We start from the raw sequence: 21,909 nt of genomic DNA on the forward strand, positions 1-21,909 counted from the left end.
TGGAACGTAACTTGTGATTCTAGGTAGAGTTTTCCTTCATGTAAATTGCGATTTATAAACCATGTTTATGAACTGAAATTTTCATTTTGGTAATAATATCTCTTTGGTTATTCAAGACAAGTTTTTAGCATGACAAATTCATGAAACTTTGGATCAAGTATGCTATCTTTTGCATATGTTTGTTGTATCAAGTTTGAAAGTTGATTTATGTCCATATGAATTGTTGGATTTCATTGTATGCAAAATCTTGTGATGTTCATGTTATGTAATGTGATTGTTGATATTCCACGGAATAAATGTAAGGTTTAATTAATTCGAAATAATGCGGAACTTACCTCCGGTCATGGCAATTAGAATCGAAGATCATGACTCCCTCGAACATCAACGAATCACGGACACGATCTCCGTTGCGACACACGAACTGGAGAAGAGAGATCTTCTAATCTTAAGAAGACCTTAAGGCTCGATTGATGGAATCGTTGGCACAGTTTTCCTCTCGGATTAGAGTCCCTCTTTATGATGGAACTTTAGCTATAACGTATGAGTATTGTTCCCATCAAACGCAACTCATATTTATAGATTTCGGAACAAACATATTTGTGTCCTTCCACACTTCAAACACTTAGTGTTTCACAAAGTCTAAATACATGGGATTTATCTCTTAGACTCCCTTTGTAAATACAACTGTAGTGGAGGAGAGAATAGAAAACTAATGTTTTCTCTTAATGTGGCTCCCACCGATGTGGGCCCCACCAAAATGCCAACAATAAATTCTTTTGGGTCCGACGGGACCGGTTGGTGTTACATGCACGGTGACAAGCGTAGCTATGATTTGTATCTTGACCTTAAATAGTTTGTGGGCGCGCCACGTAAAAATCGGTCGTTTGCCTACATAGTGAGTGCACGATTGTGGGGGGAGTTCCCTTGTTATTACCCTTGTTAGGAGGAGTTGTAAAACTTGGCCGTGACTACGTGGGGCTGATTGACAACCTCGCCGGTAAGGGATGTGAAGCTGGTATATATATTGTGATAGCCCACCACTATGGGAGGTGATTGAGGCCATAGCTATGTCTAGTGTGGATTTGTGAATTTATTAGATTATTTGTATCATGAAGATCATGTGGATTAGTCAAAACTGATAGTTGTGTTGTTTTTATGTTTTATCTCATGATACAAGCCTGTTTTAAATAAACTGTGCATTATTATCAAATGCTTTTGCTCGTGTTTTGTTTTGTATACTTGATCCATCTTATGCAGATTTCTTGTTATGTTGAACGTAAAAGCTCATTCCATGTTGTCTATCATGTTTTCAGATATCGAATAATAACTAGCCAGCTCATGGGTAAATGGCGTGAGGAAGGATTCATTTGCTTAGGAATCTTCGGTTTGCAGGGCATTGATTTAGTAGTTAGTAGGGATTTTATTTGAGCAGTAAACATTTATTTCAGTTAATAGCTAAGAGACTTGTTTTAATTAATTGTGGATTTGAGCCATGTTTGGCCTTGAAATCTTTGAGACCAATTTATTATGTATCTTTGGTTAATTAATAATATATTCAGCTAGTAGTTTTGTTTATCAATGTTTATATGATGTTGTGAGCGTGGCCTTGCACATCCTAGTGGTTGTTTGGAGATGGGCGTGCAGCACTGTTACAGGGGTATGACATAATGTTATATACTTTAACCTTTCTCTCGATTCTTACTCTTCTTTTGTACTCCCTTGGACGAAAAATTAAAAATGTTGATGGAGGAGTGTTGTTGAAGAACCAAACGAATCTTATCTTTGTTCTCTTTTTCCTTTTTTTTTTCTTTAAATTTTCCAAAGGTAAGATATTGTGATAGATTGTGCAGCAGCTTTCCTTTATTTGCCTGTCCTTTTCCTCTTTTTCCATGTGTACCACTCCTTCTTTATTAGATTTGTCTCTAAAACACAGAACGAAACTTCATCGAAACTTCATTGAAACTTCCTTTTCCTTTCATCGAATTTCTTTTCATCCTTCTCTCTAGATTTCTTGTACTATAAATTACTTAGCTTGTTACAACTTCTCCATCCCCAACACAGAAACAGGGAAGGGGAAAGGTTGTTGTTTTGCATATGGTCTGAAATGTTTTTTCTGTCTCCTTACGGTCTGAAATTCTATTACCACCGGAAAGATAAGAAGGTAATGTGCATTATTCTTCCTTTTTTAGCTGGTATTATAATTCTTGAATTTTTTGTTCATTTCCCCAATACTTAGAGAGGTGCTTACCCACTACAGTATCATAAGTCTCACCTTCTGTTGATCTGATCGGTCCAACTGGTCAGCTTTACTTTGGATCTTTTATGATCCAAAATTCATGCAAGTCCAACCATCCAACCATGCAGTAATGGATTTTTTTAGTCGTTGAATGTGGACTGTTGGCTATGAAGTTTTTGCAGTCTGTGTTCAGAATGACAAAAAATACATACTATTGGATGATTGGCGTGATATTTTTAGCTGTAGGATGTCTGATGCAGATCTATCAGATGAACGGTTCAGATCAGTCAAAGGTTCCTTATGTAGAAATAGGCAATGATCCAAGAGAAAGGGAAATGGATGGGCCACAAAGGTTTTCTTTTGGGAGAACTCTAAGATCAATAATTTCTTAATTTCGTCAACATTTTTTGTTCAACTTTACGTCCAAAGGCTATGGAAATAAAATGTAACTTCTTGCTTTGTTTTTTTCCATTTGGAACAGGGGGGTCATTTTCTCAAGATGTATGAATGCATGGAGGAAGGATTGGATAAATTGCTTCTCTATGTTAAAATGCTCAAGGCTCCTCACTGCATAGTTGCTTGTAGAAGGGTTCGTAAAGGTGCATGATGTTATTCGAGATATAGCCATATCAGTCTCATTGAAGGTTGGGTATGGATCTAGGTTAAGGTTTAGAGAGTGACCAACAAGGGTGAAGTTGGATGAATATAAGAAGATCCGAAAATATTCCCCCATCACCCTAACACATCATAGATGGTATCTTTGAAGTGATGAAAATACTCTTAGTTTTGGATCTAAGTAACACCTTGATTTCCTCTCTTCCTCCATCGCTGTCATGCCTGATATACATTAAGGCACTATTCTTCAATAGCATCCGTTGTTTTAGAGACACGTATCTCTACTTGAGGAATTGAACAATTTAAGGTACTATCGTAGGCATGAGGAATTAGACAAATCTAAGGTTCTTGTATTTTTCGAATTCTACAGATTAAAAGGGTACCACCAAATGTCATATCAAGGTTGCTTCAAAAAGGTACCACCAAATGTAATATCAAGGTTACTAGGGACTTATCTGTTATGTCAAAATGTGGTTTGAACAGGACGGATCCAATATCAACTAAGATGAAGTCAAAAAAAATTTGGGATTTTCTAGGATTATGAGGAGGATACATCCATCAAGCTGGAAAGCATTTTTGGGCAATCTGATAGCTGATAGGAGCATTAAATTCATCCCTAGTGCATGCAAGAAGAATATACGTGATGCAGTTTAAGCTCTAGTAGTTTAGAGGATTAGATGAAATGATGCCTCTTGACTATTATAATTGTAGGGGGCGAACTTAATAATCTAATGTTCTATGATTCGTCAGATGCTAATCTCTCAGACCAACATGACATCAAGATCTTCTTGCATAGAAGGTCACACATGAAATGCAATCACAGGGAATGACAGTTTAAAGGATTTAAAGACAGAACTGTTGTTGGCTTCAAAGAAGTGGCATGTTTGGCTCGCAGTTATTCTACAAAGTGGAGGAATTGTCAATCTAAGAGTTGGATTTGTCATGCACCATCTCTTAAAATAGTACCATCAAATGTGATATCAAAATTAATTCGAGTGGAAGAATTGTACACGAGATACAATTTTAGTGCAACGACTATGTAGTCCAAAAATAATTATAGATCTCGATCTCTTTAATTTCTTTCTTCTGTCCGATTGTGTTGAAACATTTCATTCTATTTTTTTTCTCATGTGATTGATACCTAATATGTCTAATGCCTCTTGTTTTTTTCTGTAAATTCTTATCTTAAAGCATCTATATTAGTTGTGGGTATTCTCTGACGTTAAAGTTCATAATCAATAAATCTTGAGAAAGGTAACACATGTTGTAGCCGTGTGAACATTTTCTTTGGAGAAGTTAAGGCCGTGTCTGGCAACCATGAATTTTTTTTCATGATAAATTAGTTTCTACTAGTTGTGAGCATGGTTTTAAATTTCGACCGAAATCCGAAACCGAAATTTTCCGAAATTTCATTTTTCGCCATTTACGAAATTTCGGATTTCGGTTCTAAATTTTGGTAATTTCAGTCCGAAATTTCGATTAAATGCCATTATTTATTTTTTTTAAAAATGTTACAAAATTTCATCTTGATCCATCTCATCAAATTTCAAATCATCACATGATAATATTAAAATTTCAATTTCTTTTGGGTGTTAATTTATATCAATGCCTTTATCATAAAAAGTTGATTTTTCTTGATCATTAGGAAGGTGATTTAAGTCAAGACATTTTGCCGTGACACTATGATTAATTCTACTTTCAATAACACTTTTTTCATTTGTTCTCTAAATATTTGAAATGAGCATAAGTACACATGTACAAAAAATCTTTCATTAAAATTATTTATAGAAAAATAATTAAAATAAGAAACAATAGTGAAAATATAATGTAATAGATGAAAATAAGAACAGTACCTAATATGAAGTTTTAGAAGATTTTCATCAACATGATTCCTTCTTGACTCTTCTCTCTTGGTTGTCTTTTTCCTTTTTACATTCCCATTTTAGTATCTTTGCAAAAGAGAAAGATGAAAAAGAAGAAACTACAGTTTTATTAGATGTTTAGAAATTGAAAGGTTTTAGAAATGTAGGCAGACATACACTTAGTTGTTTTTCAAAAGATAAAGTAAACTCCTGTACATGTTTCTTTTGTCTTTCAGCTTAAGGATAAATTAAACATTTTATCAAGAGTTAAAAAATACTTTAACTTTTTTTAAATGATGCCTTAATAAAAATGGTGAATTGCATAAAAAAAAGCATTTAATCCCCAACGAGTGCCCTAAGGAAGTTGTTTTTGTATAAAATCGTGAATTGCATAAAAAAAAAGGAGCTTTTAATGCTCCTTAACGAATGCCCTAATTAAGGGCAGTCGTTGTCATTTGCCTTGTAAAAAAGAAGAAGATGAAACCCTCTATTGTGCCACATGCGCAAGAGGACAAGAATGTGAGCTCGATTCCCTATGAAATGCAACAAAAAAACACGGTAGAAATGACCAAATCATTTTCTCCTTTAAGTGTTATCCTATAAGTATTAATTGCAAATAATCATATTTAACTTCAAATAAGTTGTTTTGCGACTATTGAAGTTGAATTAGAACAGGACTTTATCTTATTTTATCTAAAAATTTGGAAGTGCAAAACATGAAATGGTGTGGTGTAACTGTTTTTGACATATTATTGAAAGAGAAGACGTTTATATCTCTCCTCCTGTCTTGTGTGTTTTTGGTTTTTGCTTCTTAGTTTTATTCTTCTTGCTTTGTGTGTTTTCTTTTTTAATTTCTTCTTGATTTCTTTTCTTGCTTTGAACTCTGTCTTCAACATTTCCACCCCTTATACTTCTCCTTTCTTGAAATTAATTTTCTTTCAAGAAATGATGTTAACTTACCAACTTCTCCAAAAGCTTAAACTGTTGGAGAAAGGCGTTATTTATCTTTTTTACTTTAATACTCCCCCGCACGTGTGGCCCACTTGGCAAACGCGTGGCACATGTGGTCCCACTTTGGGCTAACCATCGCATGTGGATTTTGGTATTCGGGAGGTTTGAACTCGAGAACTTTGGCTCTGATACCATGTTAACTAACCAACTTCTCAGACACCCAAAGACACGCAAATGATCATATTTGGGCTTACTTTTAAATAATTTTTCATGAGGTGTAAGACCAAATAAAATTTGGGTGGGCATGCGATTGATCAAGTACACTGCAGTCAACACACACTCGCCCCAGAAACTAATGGGAAGATGAGCTTGGAAACGTAGTGCGCGTGCCACTTCAAGGATATGGTGGTGCTTGCGTTCAACAACACCATTTTGTTGTGGTGTGTGAACATACGTACGTTGGTGGATGATCCCTTGCTCATGAAAGAAAGCTTGCATGGAGTTGGATAGGAATTCCCTTCGATTATCTGTTCGAATTTGGCGAACATTACATTGAAATTGAGTTCTAATCATGTGAACAAAATTCTTCAAGTTAATATATGTATCAGATTTCTGACACATTAAATAAGCCCAATTTCATCTAGAGAAATCATCCACAATGGTTATAAAATAATGGGCACCAGAATAGGATGGTGTGGGATATCCACCCCATATATCACAATGAATTAGTTCAAATGTTGGTAAGTTAACAAACGACAAATAAAAGAAGGTAGAAGTTATAGAAAAGAGAGTGGGAAAATTATTTCCCTAAATTCAAATATTAAAACATATTTGTTTGTTCATCTTGAGTACCCCTTAAAATATTAGGCCAGACTTAAGACCATGTTCAAATCAGCTCTTTAGGAAAGGAAACTAGCCTTCTCCCTTCTCATTTATAAATATAAGAACTTCTAGATTTAAACACTAGAAAAGAATATCTCATGCTGAGCAAGCTAAGCACTCAAGTACCATAAACACCGACGTAATACCTACTCCCACCACCCAAATCATATCAAGAAGCACTTAAAACAATCATCATCTTTACTCTTTGTCCTCTTTTTAACTTTATATGGACCCCATCTCCTTTGTGCCTTCAACTTTACCTTTGTGTTTTTTTTTCTAGATACCCACCTTCACATTTCTATTTTATCAAATACTTCAGTGTTTCTGGCAAAATTTGTTGTTTCGGGCCTTTCGGCCATTCCCATAAGAAATTGAGAATTCATTGCCATCCCTTTTTCTTGGGCACATAAAAACCCAATGGAAACTGTTGCTTTTCCCTAGAAAGGTCCTAAATCTTGTGCACCCCTTATTCAATACAGGTCAGAAGTGGGATTGGCTCTCATTAATGGCATCAAGTGCAGGGTAAGGTCTCCCCCATCCCAACACAGCACTTTGAATTCCATTCCAATCCATTTTTGGCTATCCTTGTCCGTACATCTTAGTGGGTGTTAGTGCCACTTGTCATTCTTTTGCAAATTTCAGATGTTGAACAAAGAAAAAGAAATCATGAGTTATGTTTGTTTATTGGATATAAATAGATGTCTGTGGTTGTTGGGTTTCTATGCCTTTTATAGAGAGGGATTTTGAGTTGTTTTAGTGAGTTTTTTGTACTGTTTAGTGAGTGAGGTTTTGGGTTTCGCTTTTGGTTTTGAAAGATGTATTCTGGTATTGGGATTAGTCCTGGTAATGTTCCTGTCTACCTTGGCAGTAGTTTGAAGGTGGTTGATAGGAGGGTGAAGGTTGCAGAGGTGGTTTTGAGGTGTGTGATTTGTGGGTTGGGAGTGCTCTCAGCTTTTCTTATAGGGTCTGATACACAGGTCAAGCAGATCTTTTCTATTGAGAAGAAAGCAAAATTCACTGATATGAAAGCTTTGGTGTAAGAACATGAAATCTCTCTCTCTCTCTCTCTCTCTCTCTCTCTCTCTCTCTCTCTCTCTCTCTCTCTCTCTCTCTCTCTCTCTCTCTCAATTAATTTGAACAATCAGTTCTTTTAATATTTTCCTTCTTCTCTGCTAGAAATCTTTTTTTCTGTTTTCCTTTTTTTCTGCTTTTTACAATATAGCATATGTTGGATCATTTCATTTTTCTGTTTTTATGTTTTTTCTAACCAAATTTTATGTGGAACAATCCATTGTTTCTTTTTTTTTCCTTTTCTTCTGTTTTGAGTATTGTATGTGTTGGAAGAATCCAATTTTCCGATTTCTTTTTCTTTTTCTTGTTTTCTTCTTTCAATATTGTATCTTAGTTTTGAAAGATACAACTCAAAGGGTCCATTTGGATACAAGGATTTTATAATCGATGATTGTAAAATCCCGGATTTTAAAATCCAAAATTTAGCTTGTAAAATTCAAGGTTTTATAATCCTGGAGTATAAAATCCATGAATCCGAACGGCCCGAAAGGTTTCATATTACCTTTTGTTCTTGTGATGTTAGTAAGGAATGATCTTGTGCTGAACTATACACCCAAACGCTGTATAAAGTATCAACCAGCACTAGCTACCATGATACCATCCAGTCAGGGTGAATACCCATCAATCCAGAGCGTCCAATGAACCAAAATAGACTAAATTTAGGAAGATGGGCTGATCATGACCGTCCGATTAATGGCTAAAGGATGACCCATTTATTGGACGGTCTGGATGGTATGCTACTTGGGCGGTAGACTAGTAGAGGCATCTTATATATATACACCAGACTTCAGTGTATAGTTAGTTATAAACAAGCACTTCCCTTTTAGTCTATTACTGTTCTGATTTTCACAAGGAATTCCACAGATTTTTGGTGATAGCTAATGGGATAGCTGCCTCTTATTCACTCCTTCAAGTCTTTCGGTGTATAGTAAGTATGCTTAGAGGAAGTGTGCTATTCAGCAAGCCCTTGGCTTGGGTCATTTTCTCTTGTGATCAGGTAAATCTTTCTTACTTATAGTTACTTATCATAGGCAAGGTTTCAAATTTCGGTTTCGGAATGGGTTTCGGTTCTCAGTGAAACCGAAATTTGGACCTAAAATTTTGAAATCCCACGAAATCTATTTAACGGCTAATTCTTCTTCAAATATATTTCGACCGAAATTTCAGCAATTTCGGCTGAAATTTCGGGATATTATAAAATAATTGTCAGAAATCCAGTTTTTTGGGTGAAATCCCTTAAATTTCGGCCAAATTTTCGGATTTCGGTGAGGACCGAAACGGAAAGGTACCGAAATGGAAATAGGTAAATTTCGTTCGAAATTTCGGAAATTCCCAGAATTTCGTCGAAATTTGTAATAAAATAATAATTTTTATTCGGGTCGAAATTTTGGTTTCGGATGGGTCCGAAATTTTAGCTGAAACCAAAATTTAGAACCATAATCATAGGTCAAGGTGGCAAACGGGCCGTGCCATGCCAGCACGGCATGAAACTTCTCAGCCCAATGTGGCCCGCGGGCCTGGCACGGCAAGGCACGATTTGTCCACGCCGGCACGGAAAAGTTTGATGTTAGGCACCGCACGGCACGGCCCGGGAAAATAGCTCTAGATGCTCACTTTTTCACTGATTTTGCTGTGCCGGGCCGCTTGTCGTGTTGTGCCGTGCCGTGGGTCTAAACCCACAGCCTGGTACGGGCCGTGTCACTGTAGCTATTCATGCCGTGCCGGAAATATTTTTTATTTTGAAATGTTTTTCTTGCAATTTAGGTTGCTGGAATTTTCTGGAAAAGTTTGAAAAAGTATTTTTTTCCAGAATTTCCTACTTTTCCATTGTTTGGTTACACATAAAAATATAACTCTAACCACTGCAGTTCAAGTTTTATTTAGAGTGCCCTTCAATTTATTATGTCATCCCTCTAAATTAGCCATAACTACGCCTAAATAAGTCATATCATTTCTCCGTGAATCATACATGTAAATAAAAAAAATCTAGGAAAATCTATTCTTCACGATATGTTTTTCCTGTAATCCAAACCTAAAAACCGGTCGATCGCAAGATATTTCTGAAAAAGTTAGGAAAAGAAAAACTTTTAACAAAAAGTCCATGATTTTTCTTTGTTTGATTACAAATTAAGAAAAAAGTAACTTGAACCACATTAGTTCAGTTTTGTTTAGAGGGACCTTCAATGTATAATGATATCCCATACCTATAGGGAAATATTATCAGTAGAACTATGTTTTAATAATTGCACAAACCCAGGTTGTCTTGTCTTTTCTAAATGGCTTGTGAGAACTTTTTGAGATCTGTAATATCCTTTAGCAGTAGGGGTCTAAACGAGCCAAGCCGGCTCGGCTCGTTAAGCTCAAAAGCTCGGCTTGGGCTCGAATCAGGCTCTGCTCGGCTCAGCCAGGCTCGCGAGCCGAGCCTTATCGAGCCCGAATTATATTAATTTCACACCCCTCATCATCCCTGGACAGCCCTATCTAGTGTTTTTTTACTACTCTTTTTACACTACGGGGGTGGTCCAAGTAACAAATGGGGTTCCAAAAAAGAAGTGACATATTTTGCCTCCCGCTTTCACTCCTTGGACCACCCTTTTAGTGTATATATTAATATATAATATATATATTTAAATATATTAAATTCTTAACGAGCCTTAACGAGCCGAGCCTGGCCTAACTTGGGCTCGGCTCGTTAAGGATTCGAGCCGAACTCGAGCGAGCTTCCGAGCCCGAGCCAAAATTGACACCCTTATCTGGCAGCTCTTTAAGTACTAAAAAACAAGATGAGTCAGTGAAAATATCAAAACATAGTTGGGAGCGCTTATATCATTTCCCTAACTACATCTCTCTTTGAAAAAATTCACCAAGAAATATTTTGCCAAAGCTTAAAATAATTTTAGCCATTTCTCATCTTGGGCACGCTCGCAGATATTGGCGTACCTAACGTTCTCAGCAGTGGCTGCGGCGGCACAATCGGCTGTGATTGCGGAGCTCGGCCAGCCAGAATTACAGTGGATGAAGATATGTAATTTGTATGGGAAATTTTGCACCCAAGTGGGTGAGGGAATTGTAAGTGCATTTTTGGTTTCTCTTAGTATGGTGACTCTCTCTTGCATGTCTGCCTTCAACCTCTTTCGTTTGTATGGGAGTAACAAAAGTAAGAATAGTGGAAGATGCTAGGAATCGAAGGTTGGAAGGTTTCATGGTGAAGATGGCTCTATAACTAGTTTTGATGTAATGCAATAAATGGAAGTCATGGTTTTATATGAGAATGTTGGCGTAGAATTGGCCCAAGTTTCAGTACTTTTGCTTGAAATTGTGTGGAGACTTTCAAGCTGTGGTTCTTGAATTCCACAATGGTTTTTGCCACATTTAGGGGCTGTTTGGGTACGCGGATTTTTAAATCTTAGATTTCCTCAAAATCCTAGATGGGAGACAAGAGAAGAAGGAGACCGTCCGTTTCACTTCTCTTTAGAACCATCCCTAGATTTCTAAAACCTGGAAACATGGGATGATCCTACTCTCTCCGTGACGGAAAGAAGGCGAGAAATAAGAAAACGACGGCTAGTCTCCTTCTCTAGTCTCCCATCTACGATTTCTAGGAAATTCAAGATTCTAAATCTGCGTATCAAACGGCAAGTCCAGTATTTTCAAAAAGTACAGTGGGGCCTACTTCATAGGATTATCCAAACCGTCCATCTGTCGGCCACAACATAAATAGGCTGTACCCCAAAAATAATCTGCATAGGATGATCCTAGCCCTTTGTTCTATAGAGGGATTGCACATCATGGAAACAAATGAGCGGTTTGGATCAACCTATGAAGTGGGCCCCACTGTACTTTTTGAAACAATGTAATTAATTAAATAGTAAAGATCATCTTAGTAATGGATTTTTTCGCACTATGAAGTCATAAAACACAGTACGGCCCACAATTGCCGATCCAAGGGCCAACAACACCATGATCAGTCATGGGTGACAGGAATCCAATGGCACGCCGACGATGTCACCAGACAGCGCTAACCTTAACACTGAATGATCCTTTTCTCTCCCTGAAGTTATTGATTTCTCGACTATACAAAATCAACGACCATCACCATGGATCCGATGATCGTCGACCAATATCAAATTCTAAACGCATTGATTAATCACGATCAAACGATAGTCAAGACTATGATCGGAAGAATGCAATAAATCCAAGTATACAACCAAGAAATAAAATCATATAAACCTTACGATCTGAGCATCAAGCATACGATCGACCACCATTAATTAGAGATTTGGTCTGACACCAACTATTAGATACTAAATCAAACTTAAGCAAAAATTGATCGTTACCTCCGACCATGATGATCATATTGAAGCTGCTGATGATGCGAATGATCTGACAGCTGAAGAAGCTCTCTTATGAACTTTGACAAACACAGTTCTAATGTATCCCTCATAACTATCCAAACCTTAGGCTTAGAGCAATGGAATCAACGATTGTTTGGTAGATCAGAGACCACTCGGAGAAACGAAACCCTAAAGCCTTTGGTTACCATGAGTGTTGTTACTTCCATTAAGCAAACACTAGGCTAGGGATAGATTAGTTTCGTAATTACACTAAAACTGTTACTCTCCCTGGACTCTTTAGAGAGTTATCTTTATTGGAAATATTTAGATAATACAAACTGATCGTGACTAATCTGAACGGGTTTTGGTAATGTTGAAAATCAGAATAATCAAAATAAAGTTGAGAAGGCAGATTGCCCTTATTGATTAGAAGATAAAACCCCTTTGAAAAAATATGATTGGTGAAGGAAGAAGGATGAACGGATGCGTTGTGCCACTTGGTCGCTCTCCTTAAGAGTTGTATTAGCGCTCTACGGTGCAACCTGCAAATCAACACTCCAAGATAAGACAGTCGCATAGGGTCAGGTAGACGTTCACTCGCTTAGTGGTCCACTTTAAATTACCTTAGAACTATGCTCAAACACAGAACAAAATGGAGGAAGAAAGAGCAAAACTTAAGTAGAGAAATTTGTATGTTTCTGTAAAACAGTATGCTTGTGTGTTTTGGGCGGAAGAACACGCATGTCTTTATAGACAGAAAAAAACATCAAGATTTTATATTTAAAATTTGTCACTGCTATTGGTAACAGGACCTCGAGCCTTAGCCCAGTGCTCGCGTGTGCTTTTTATTTGATCTTTGTAAAATTATGTCACCCACCCAACAAATTCCAATGCCCCCTGAAAGGCCCAAGCCTTTGTCTCTATAATAACTCTTATATAGAGGTAAACGTTTCTTCAACTTTCTAAGGTGGGACTAAAAAACTTGCATTGCATTTTTCACAATCTCACATCACACTTGGTTTTGGGGTTCAAGTTCCAAGGCAACACAAAAGGCAAAGGGTTTAAAAATCAAGAGGGTGATTCTTTATTTTGAATCTTCCAACCAAATTTTGAGTTCAAACTTTCAAACAATCTTTAATCACCTAAAACCCATAAAATGAAAAAAAAAAAAAATCGTCATAGTCGATGTGGGCCAACCCTCAAGTGAAAACACATCTTCAACAAAGCTCTCTCTCTACATCTCTCAACCCGTTCGCACATGTTTCAATTATTTCTCTTTGATTCTTCTCTGTATTTCCATCACATAGTGTGACGCCAATCCGATTTCTTGGACAGGAATTTTTTAAAGCCTTTTGATGCAGATCTTACGATTAATTTATGTATTATTTAGTTTCTAGTATTTTTATTTCTATGTTATTAGTTTCTAGGATTTTATTTTCCATGTTATTTAGAATTAGGAAGTTTAGTCTTTTAGGAATTCCTATTTTAGTAGGTTCCTATCTTTTAGGTTGTTAATTGCCTATTTATAGGCCTTTTTACAGCTTTATTGGGAACTTTGATAATTAATTTAATGAATTGATATTCTCCCCTCTAATTTCCTCTTTTCTTCTTCCCCAAGTCTTCATCTCCTCTTTCTCCCAAGTCTTCATCTTCTCTCCCTATTTTCGTCTCTTCTTCATGTTATTTTCATCTCTTCATCCCCTTTCGTCTATTCTGTCTATTTCTCTCCCCTTTCGTCTATTTCTCTCCCCTCGCCTCAACTTTTCTTCACGGTGGTGCTGCATCGATTTGGTATCAAAGCGAAAGATCAAAGATTGTTTTGCTATCACAACGCAAGATTCAAGTCTTCGAAGAACGAAGAAGGTCTTCTTCGACCTCAAGTCTGGCATGCCGAATCAGCCCTACCACCGATTTCCATAGTCACCAGCACTTCATCATCACCTTGCAGCCTTAACTTCCACCTTCTTCCACCTGCAACCTTAAATCCAAACCCATCGTTAACCCTCTTATCTCAGACATCAATAACCCGAAACTTGCATAAACCCTATCCCAAACCCTCTTTCTAATACCAACAGAGAACCAATATTTTTCTCTATCTTTTAACAGCCCTAATCCCACCTTATTTTCCAAGCCCATCAACCCAACCAATACCCAGCCCATCTACGACATCTGTCCAACCAATTAAAGCAGTCATCTTCCTGTCAACACCAAGTCTTGTTTCAGCCTTGTTTTACTTCCTAAAACCAGCCAAGTTAATACCTAGTAGCAGATCATCTTCCTTAATTTAGGCCAGCCAAATCCTGCATAAATTCTGCACAAAACTACCACCACCTCCAAGTTTCCTCCCGAGAAGAAAACTCCAATACTGCTGCCGTGAAGATCCCAGGAAACTGAGTTTGTGAGGAAGAAGGAAACCCAAGGTTTCTAACCTTTTCACTTTCGTGTGGGAGAAGACGGCCGTGAGTTTCCATTTTTTCTGGGTTCTTTGACCACTAAAGAGAAGATATATGGAAGGTAGCTTTTATCAGAGAAGCAATAGCTATTAGAAATCGTGGAATTTGTGACTTGTAACTTGCACGGCAAGTTTCACAAAAGGTCATTTGTCTTTATCATTAGCTTTGGTAACCTGCAGTCGCAGGTAAGGTGACTTGCAGCCAAAGGTTACAACTTACATGCGGTACAGCTTGTCTTTACCTTGCTTGCCTGTAACTCTTCCGGGTCAAAGATAAAGAAGAGAATTATCCCTCCCTGTTTTACCTGGACAACCCCCTTTAAGTGCAGTTACATAAGAAATGCAAAGGGTGAACTAACGTACACAGAAAGTTAGAGAGTTACTGTTTTTCTTGCAGAAAATGAAGTAACAGATATAGCAACGTATGTATGAAGTTACTTTTTCTTTTCCTACTTAAATTTTAGGGAATAGTTTCCTTGTGCAAGTGCCAACCAAAGTCATAAAAGGAAAGAGATAACCAGCCCCCTTCTTATTTTACGTTAGGCAACCCCTTAACAGATATTAACCTCTTATTTCTCCCTTGTGCACCCCACTAATATTAATTGGGTAATGAATCTCACCCTCTATCTTTCTTTGGACATCCCCTTTAGTATTCATTGACTACTTTATAAAATAAGGTAAAATTTTAACTCCCTTGTTTTTCCTTTGGGCAATCTCCCTCATATTGGTACTACTAGATTTAACCCCCTCTTTTTTCTTCACGCACCAAAAAAAAAAAAAAAATCAGAAAAAAATAAAGAGAAAATTCCTCTCTATACTTTCTCTCTCTACCCCTCATTTTCTCTCTCCTCACCCGAGCTATTTCTGCTCAAAATTGGCCCTCGACCTCAACACGAAAGTTGTTCGTGACAATTTTTCGAGCATATCCAACCTATTTTAGCAGCGGCCAGCAGTCTTCAGCACAGTTTCAGGAATCATCTCAGTCGTTGATCGCGCTCTTTCTTTCGTTCATCAGCTTTCACTCATCTGATTTGAGATCCGATACAGGCGTTGTATTCCTTTCGACATGACAAACAAATCAGACGATTGATTTCAGTTTTTGATACCGATCATAATGGCTCCACCATATGTTCTATATTTTGACGGGTACGACGATAGTTATTTGAAAGGCCAAACTCACTATAGCTACTATGAAAATGCATGTCTCCAGTGGATCGCTGCTTTTGATGCATATTGTGTGTACTGCGACTATGATGACAGAGCGCCCATCTACCGCCTCAAAAAAAACTGTCAGACGACAAGCTCAAGGTTATTTGAAACACTTGGAGACAAAGCGTCGTCGCTTAAGCGAACCTCCATTCCGTCGATGGGTTCTCTCCCCTTGCCTTAACTTTTCTTCACGGTGTTGCATCACCTTTGACTGTTACATCTGTAAATCTGAACAAGCGGACATGATTGCCATTTATCAAAGATCTATTGTGGTACCCCATCCGCAGTTCAACGGCCCAGATTACTAGTAGAAACTGGCTGACCATTTTCAAAATGGCTGAATAAGTCAACCCATGGATAATTTGGTCAATTCAATATCTTATGGGATATGTTCAACGAGATTGGTAAGATCTAAAATATTGCAAAGATCGAAGACGTGTGAAGGCCAAATAATATTAAAAGATATCTTCCAAGCAATTTTAATGAGGATTGCTTTGGCAATTACCTATAAAAGAAGGAACAATGGGACGTTAGTTTGACAAAAAGAAAAAAATAATGAAGAAGGAAGTAGTGATAGTAGGAGCAGGGCCATCTGGGTTGGCAATATCAGCTTGCCTCAAGCTTCTCTCCATACCTCACATTATCTTAGAAAGAGAAGACTGTTCAGCTTCTCTATGGAAGAAAAAGGCTTATGATCGCCTAAACATACACTTAGCCAAGCAATTCTGCCATCTCCCTCACATGCCCCACCCACCCAGCACCCCAACCTTTATCACTAAAAATCACTTCATCAACTACCTTGATAACTATGTGATAGGGAGAAAATACGGTAGGACAGTTAGAGCCCTCCACGTGTCACCCTTATACCAAAGGAATCTAATTATGATCAAGAAAAGTATAAAGACAAGTGTTGGGGGAAAACTAAATAAATTCTCCTTTTACTTTAGACACATGGCATACATGCTAATGCATGGCAAGCACTACGACAAGTGGCAAACATGCTAAAAACTTGCCATGCACAAGGACACATGGCTTATACACCAAAACATGGTGTAAGAACTCTAAGCCTATAAAAGGCACCCCTTGCTTAATGGTAAGAGGACACTCTTCTTCCCCCCATAAGCATGTTTATCTCTATTAGTCTTGCTTAGATATCTGTGATACCGATACCTGACTTGAGCATCGGAGGGTGCCCCCGAGTCCCCACTCCGGGGCCCTTCTAACGTTGTTTTCTATGAGCACAGGCACCCATGAATAGGAGTTCTACCAACCTAAGCTGCTGGTTTTGCCGATAGCGCTCGTCCGACGCCCAGATCCGGATTTTGGCATCATCACTATGTCTCCCATTTCAGGCTCAGCCCAATGTGCTGCCGGTCCGTCGAGTCCGCGACATTCGATGAGACCACCGGAACATGGCTTATAGTGGCTAAGAATACTAACTCCGGCGAGGTTGAGGAGTACAACGCCCGGTTCCTGATAGTGACCACTGGTGAAAATAGTAAAGCTTTTGTCCCAGATGTTCCAGGCTTGGATGCATTCTCTGGGGAGGTCTTACATTCTAGTGAGTACAAGTCAGGCAAGAAATACAATGGCAAGTCTGTTTTGGTTGTTGGGTCAGGGAATTCTGGCATGGAAATAGCTTTAGATCTATCAAACTATGGAGCAAAGACCTCTGTAGTCATTCGAAGTCCGGTAATCTTTGTTGGTCACTCATTTAAGTCTTCCATGGTTTTAGTATCTCTGTGTAAAAATTTCCACACAAACAGATGAAGGCCCCCCTTGCAAAAAAAAATGGGACCCACAAAGCCCAGATTTTATAATTTATTTTAATCTACTAATTATCCTCTTATACGGTCTTCTAATGGTTTATTGCATGCAGTTGCATGTGCTCTCAAGAGAGATAGTGCAGCTGGGAATGACAATGTTGAAATATTTGCCATTATCTATGGTGGATTCCATGGTTTCCATGGTCGCCAAATTGAAGTATGGAGATATGTCTAAGTATGGGCTCTGTAAGCCCACTAAGGGCCCGTTCTATTTGAAAGCTACCACCGGCAGGTCCCCAGTTATAGATGTTGGGACCATGAACAAGATCAAGTCAGGAGAGATTCAGGTACCTTATAAGATACAAACATACATAGAAATTCATTGTACAGCCTATATCTTCTGTCCTCAATTAAACAGGATCTCTTTTGATATCTCTAATAATTATTTCCATATATGCTTATCATCCATTAATGGTTATAATAACATTATATATGTAACTCAGATTATGGCTCTAAAGATAGCGTTAATGACTTCATTTGATTATGATGAACAGGTTCTTCCTGCATTGACACAAATAAAGGGAGATGAAGCAGTTTTCGCAGACGGAAAGTTGCATCAATTCGACTCAATTATTTTTGCTACCGGCTATAGAAGCACTGCAAAAGATTGGGTTAAGGTGTTGAATCTAAATGTTTATCTAAAGAGTATAGTACTGTGAGAGATAGATTTTATTGTGCAAATGTTTGTGGTGATTGAGGCCGTTGATCTGGTGGGTTACCAAAAACATCATTAGGGCAAGGCCACACTTGTGCCCAACTGAAATCTAGATCTTTTAAATCAAGGTCTTCCGACACTGATGATCCTGATTCGAGAGGCCAAGATTAATGTGATGTTGTGGTAGCCCACTAGGTCATGAGTCTCATGACATCTATGACCATTCTCTCTCTCTCTCTAAACAACCAATTACTATAAAAGGAGCTTAAGCTTTTAGAGTAATTAGTTGTTTCACATGTATCAGACCTATTGCCTCACCACCAACCCCCAAAAAAGGGTCCACATGTGAGGGGGAGTTTTGAAGTATAAATGATTAAATAACACCGACTCTACCAGCTTAAGCTTTTTGGAGTAATTGGTTGTAACTCTCTCTCTCTCTCATTTTTCAAGTGTTTATATATGCTTGTTTTCTGTTTATGCAGGATGAGGACTACCTCCTTGGCAAAGACGGAATGCCAAAAGAGAAGTATCCTAACCATTGGAAGGGTAAGAATGGTCTTTATTGTGCAGGACTTTCAAGAAGAGGCTTAGCTGGAGTTGCAGAAGATGCCCAAAACATAGCTGATGACATAAACAGGATTTTCAATGACACAAAGGTCAAATTTCCACAACTCTAGAATGTTTTCATTGAATTTGCCCTGGGAAGAGGCCCTAGAGATGGCGGATTGGTTAGGTTGCGAGATGGATTATTTACATTCTACTTACCTTAGTCTTCCTTTGGGGGTTGGTAGACCGAACAAGGAATTCTGGGAGCCGGTAATTGAAAAGATTTATAGGAGGTTGGACACTTGGAAAAGGAATTTGGTGTCCAGAGGTGGTAGACTTGTGTTGATTAAGGCAGTGTTGACCAACATTCCCATCTATTATATGTCTCTTTTCGTGTGTCCAGTTAGTGTTACTTTGCGCATTGAAAAGATCCAACGTAGATTTTTGTGGGGAGGAAATGCTGAGAAAAAGGGGATATCCTTGGTGAGCTGGAATGATGTTTGTGCCCCTGTTAAGATGGGTGGTTTGAGTATTAGGAGGATCAGGAAGTTCAACCACGCTCTTTTGGGAAAATGGTTGTGGAGATTTGGAGAAGAGCATCTCCATTTGTGGGTTAGGATCATTTGTAGCAAGTTTGGATGCCAAGGTGGGGGTTGGGAGTCTTTTGACCTATATAGAAATAAAGGGGTGACTGTGTGGAGAGACATTTTGAAAATGTCGGTCCCCTTTAATTCGATAATTCAGTTTAGGGTGTATGAGGGCAATAAGATCAAATTTTGGAGTGATGTTTGGTGTGCTGAGGGGCTATTAAATCTTTTATTCCCCAATAATTTTAGGGTGGCTGACAAGAAATAAGCCTTTGTGAGTGAATGTTTTGATTGTAGTAGTGGGAAGTTACTGTGGTGCCCTTCCTTTAGAAGGAATTTCTTTGATTGGGAACTAGAGTCATATTCCAGTCTGTGTCATTTTCTTGAGGGGTGCTTCATTAAGGTGGAAGGGATAGATAGAAGAATATGGACCGTGGAACCATCCGGGAGTTTTTCTGTCAAATCTTTCTATATGAGTCTGATGCCCAGTACTACTACATCGTATTCAGCCAAGGTTTGGAAATATCATTGCCCGCCACTGGTGAGTATCTTTGGATGGGCTGTTTGTCACAACCGGATTCAGACAATTAATTTCCTGAGAAACCGTGGCATGTGGCTTGTCGATCATTGCTCTCTTTGCCTTAAGGAAGGGGAATATGTGAACCATTTATTCATGCATTGTTCTTTCACCTGATTGATCTGGAGATGTATCTTTTTTAGGTTTGGAATCATTTGGGTTTTTTCGAGGTCTATTTGGTTATTGTTACATCAGTGGGGCACTGTGCCTTGGAGAAAAAAAGGAAAAATCTTGTGGGAAGTCTGTTTGCTTGCTACTTGGTGGGTTGTTTGGAAGGAAAGAAATTCTAGGATCTTTGAGGGGAAGGCCAAGTCTCCGTATTTTCTGTACATGCGCATTATCGCCTTGGTGATTTCATGGACGAGATGTCTTTCATCATTTCAATTTGTTTCGGCTTTTGACCTTTGGGAAGGTTGGAGGGAAGTGTGTTTTAGTAGTGAAAGATTGCCTAGCATTGTCCAAAGATGGGAACAGTCTGCTCTTGGTATGTTCAAACTTAATTTTGATGGTGCTTCTTTTGGTAATCCCGGGCCGGCCGGGGTTGGAGGGTTATGCCGTAATGGCGAGGGCGTTGTTCAATGGGTCTTCTTTGGTCCGATTGGTGTATGCGATGCTTTGGAGGCAGAAGTTAAGGCGGTATTCTACGATATCAAGAAAATAAGTGGTGATTGTCTTGATAAGGTTATTATTGAAGGGGATTCCTTAAATGTTATCCGGTGGCTTAAGGGGGGAGTGGTGCCTCCTTGGAGATCCTTGCCGTTCATAGATGAGATCTATGAGATTATATCAGGGTCATCGGCTGTCTTGAAGCATGTGAGGAGGGCAGCCAATGAGAAGGCTGGTCTGTTAGCCAAGAGGGGTGTGAAAAGTGACTCTTTATAATGGGTTGATTATCTTCCCCCTTGATTAGCCATGTCTTGTTCTGTTGATGTTGTGCATTTTCTGTTTCTGCTTTCTTATCTTGTAATCTGTTCTATTGGACTGTCCCATCTCGGGCTTCCCTTTCCATTCTAATAAGAATGAGTGCATTTTATTTCTGAGTATCACCGGTAGCAATAGTACTCTACTCACCGGTAGCAATAGTACTCTCATAGTCTCATCTTAGAATTAGAAATGTAAATAAACAGACAAACAAAAGCATATGACCTAATGTATAATTTTTGTCCCACATGACAAAAATAACCTTATTCAATTCTTTAGCCTTTAGCCTTTAGGGCACTGGTCTCGACCCCTTCCGAGGAACTGCACATTATAGAAACCTGTATAATTCGGAGAGACATGATCATCGTATGGAGATAATTATAGAAACCTCCAGTCTATTTTCGTAGCGTGTCTACAAATGAACGGTTTGGATCGATCAATTGTAATGAATTAGTGATTACAATATAGAATTAGTGACAGTTTTTGTCACCTCTACACGCATGCAGATTTCCACAGTTTTTTTCTGGTAGTCTTGATAATTATTTATAAATCCTAACTTTTACATTCAACTCCTCACTTACTATTATTTCTCTGTGTTCAATTTTTTTTTTCTTTGTCGCCTCATGCATCACATTCATTTAACCTCCACAAATCGAAGAGTTAGGATGATCTTATAGAGCTGATTTTTTTGGCACACCCTATCCATGTCAAGGCCTATCAATTGAATGCTTTGGATAATCCATAATGTGGGCCAACTGTGTTTTTGGTCGGCGGACTAGAGAAGGTTCTCTAGTCGACCGACTAGAGACACTTTACTCTCTCTCTCTCTCTCTCTCTCTCTCTCTCTCTCTCTCTCTCTCTCTCTCTCTCTCTCTCTCTCTCTCTCTCTCTCTTTATATATATATATATATATATATATGAGCAATGATAGATACAAGGGAGCCCTTACATAAAGAGCAGCAAAAGGGCTCTTCATTGGGTCCACGTCATTTTCAGTTACATTTTAAAATCGGTTGAAAAGGAAAAATCAGTTACATTTGATGACATGGATCTAATCAGGGTGACTATGAGTGGCCCCTCATATAAGCTTATATGAGGTGACGGCAAGAAACACGGTGGGCCCACATTTTTTGGGTGATCCAAACCGTTCATTTGATAGGCCCTAACATAGATAGGGTGTGCCCA

General features: G+C 38.3%; 2 protein-coding genes and 1 long non-coding RNA gene across 3 annotated transcripts; all 3 read left to right on the forward strand.

Moving 5' to 3' along the window:
* Window positions 1-1,949: 1,949 nt before the first annotated feature.
* LOC143845565 (uncharacterized) lies at window positions 1,950-4,109 on the forward strand. The gene is made up of 2 exons (XR_013234476.1): window positions 1,950-2,161; window positions 2,718-4,109. It is a non-coding gene; the product is annotated as an uncharacterized LOC143845565 (long non-coding RNA).
* Window positions 4,110-6,823: 2,714 nt separating this feature from the next.
* On the forward strand, window positions 6,824-10,883 carry LOC143846965 (CASP-like protein 2B1). Its single transcript, XM_077355585.1, has 3 exons — window positions 6,824-7,582; window positions 8,482-8,614; window positions 10,546-10,883. The coding sequence occupies exons 1-3, from the start codon at window positions 7,362-7,364 to the stop codon at window positions 10,795-10,797; spliced, it is 606 nt and encodes a 201-aa protein (XP_077211700.1). The 5' UTR covers window positions 6,824-7,361; the 3' UTR covers window positions 10,798-10,883.
* Window positions 10,884-16,167: 5,284 nt separating this feature from the next.
* LOC143846339 (putative indole-3-pyruvate monooxygenase YUCCA10) lies at window positions 16,168-20,846 on the forward strand. The gene is made up of 5 exons (XM_077354771.1): window positions 16,168-16,417; window positions 16,946-17,304; window positions 17,492-17,725; window positions 17,933-18,055; window positions 18,576-20,846. Exons 1-5 carry the CDS (start codon window positions 16,168-16,170, stop codon window positions 18,768-18,770), a joined length of 1,161 nt encoding a protein of 386 aa, XP_077210886.1. The 3' UTR covers window positions 18,771-20,846.
* Window positions 20,847-21,909: the final 1,063 nt, after the last annotated feature.

This window comes from Tasmannia lanceolata, unplaced genomic scaffold (genome assembly GCF_043159265.1).
Source record: "Tasmannia lanceolata isolate RefF3 unplaced genomic scaffold, GAP_Taslan_0.1 ptg000015l, whole genome shotgun sequence".
Classification (NCBI taxonomy): Eukaryota; Viridiplantae; Streptophyta; class Magnoliopsida; order Canellales; family Winteraceae; genus Tasmannia; species Tasmannia lanceolata.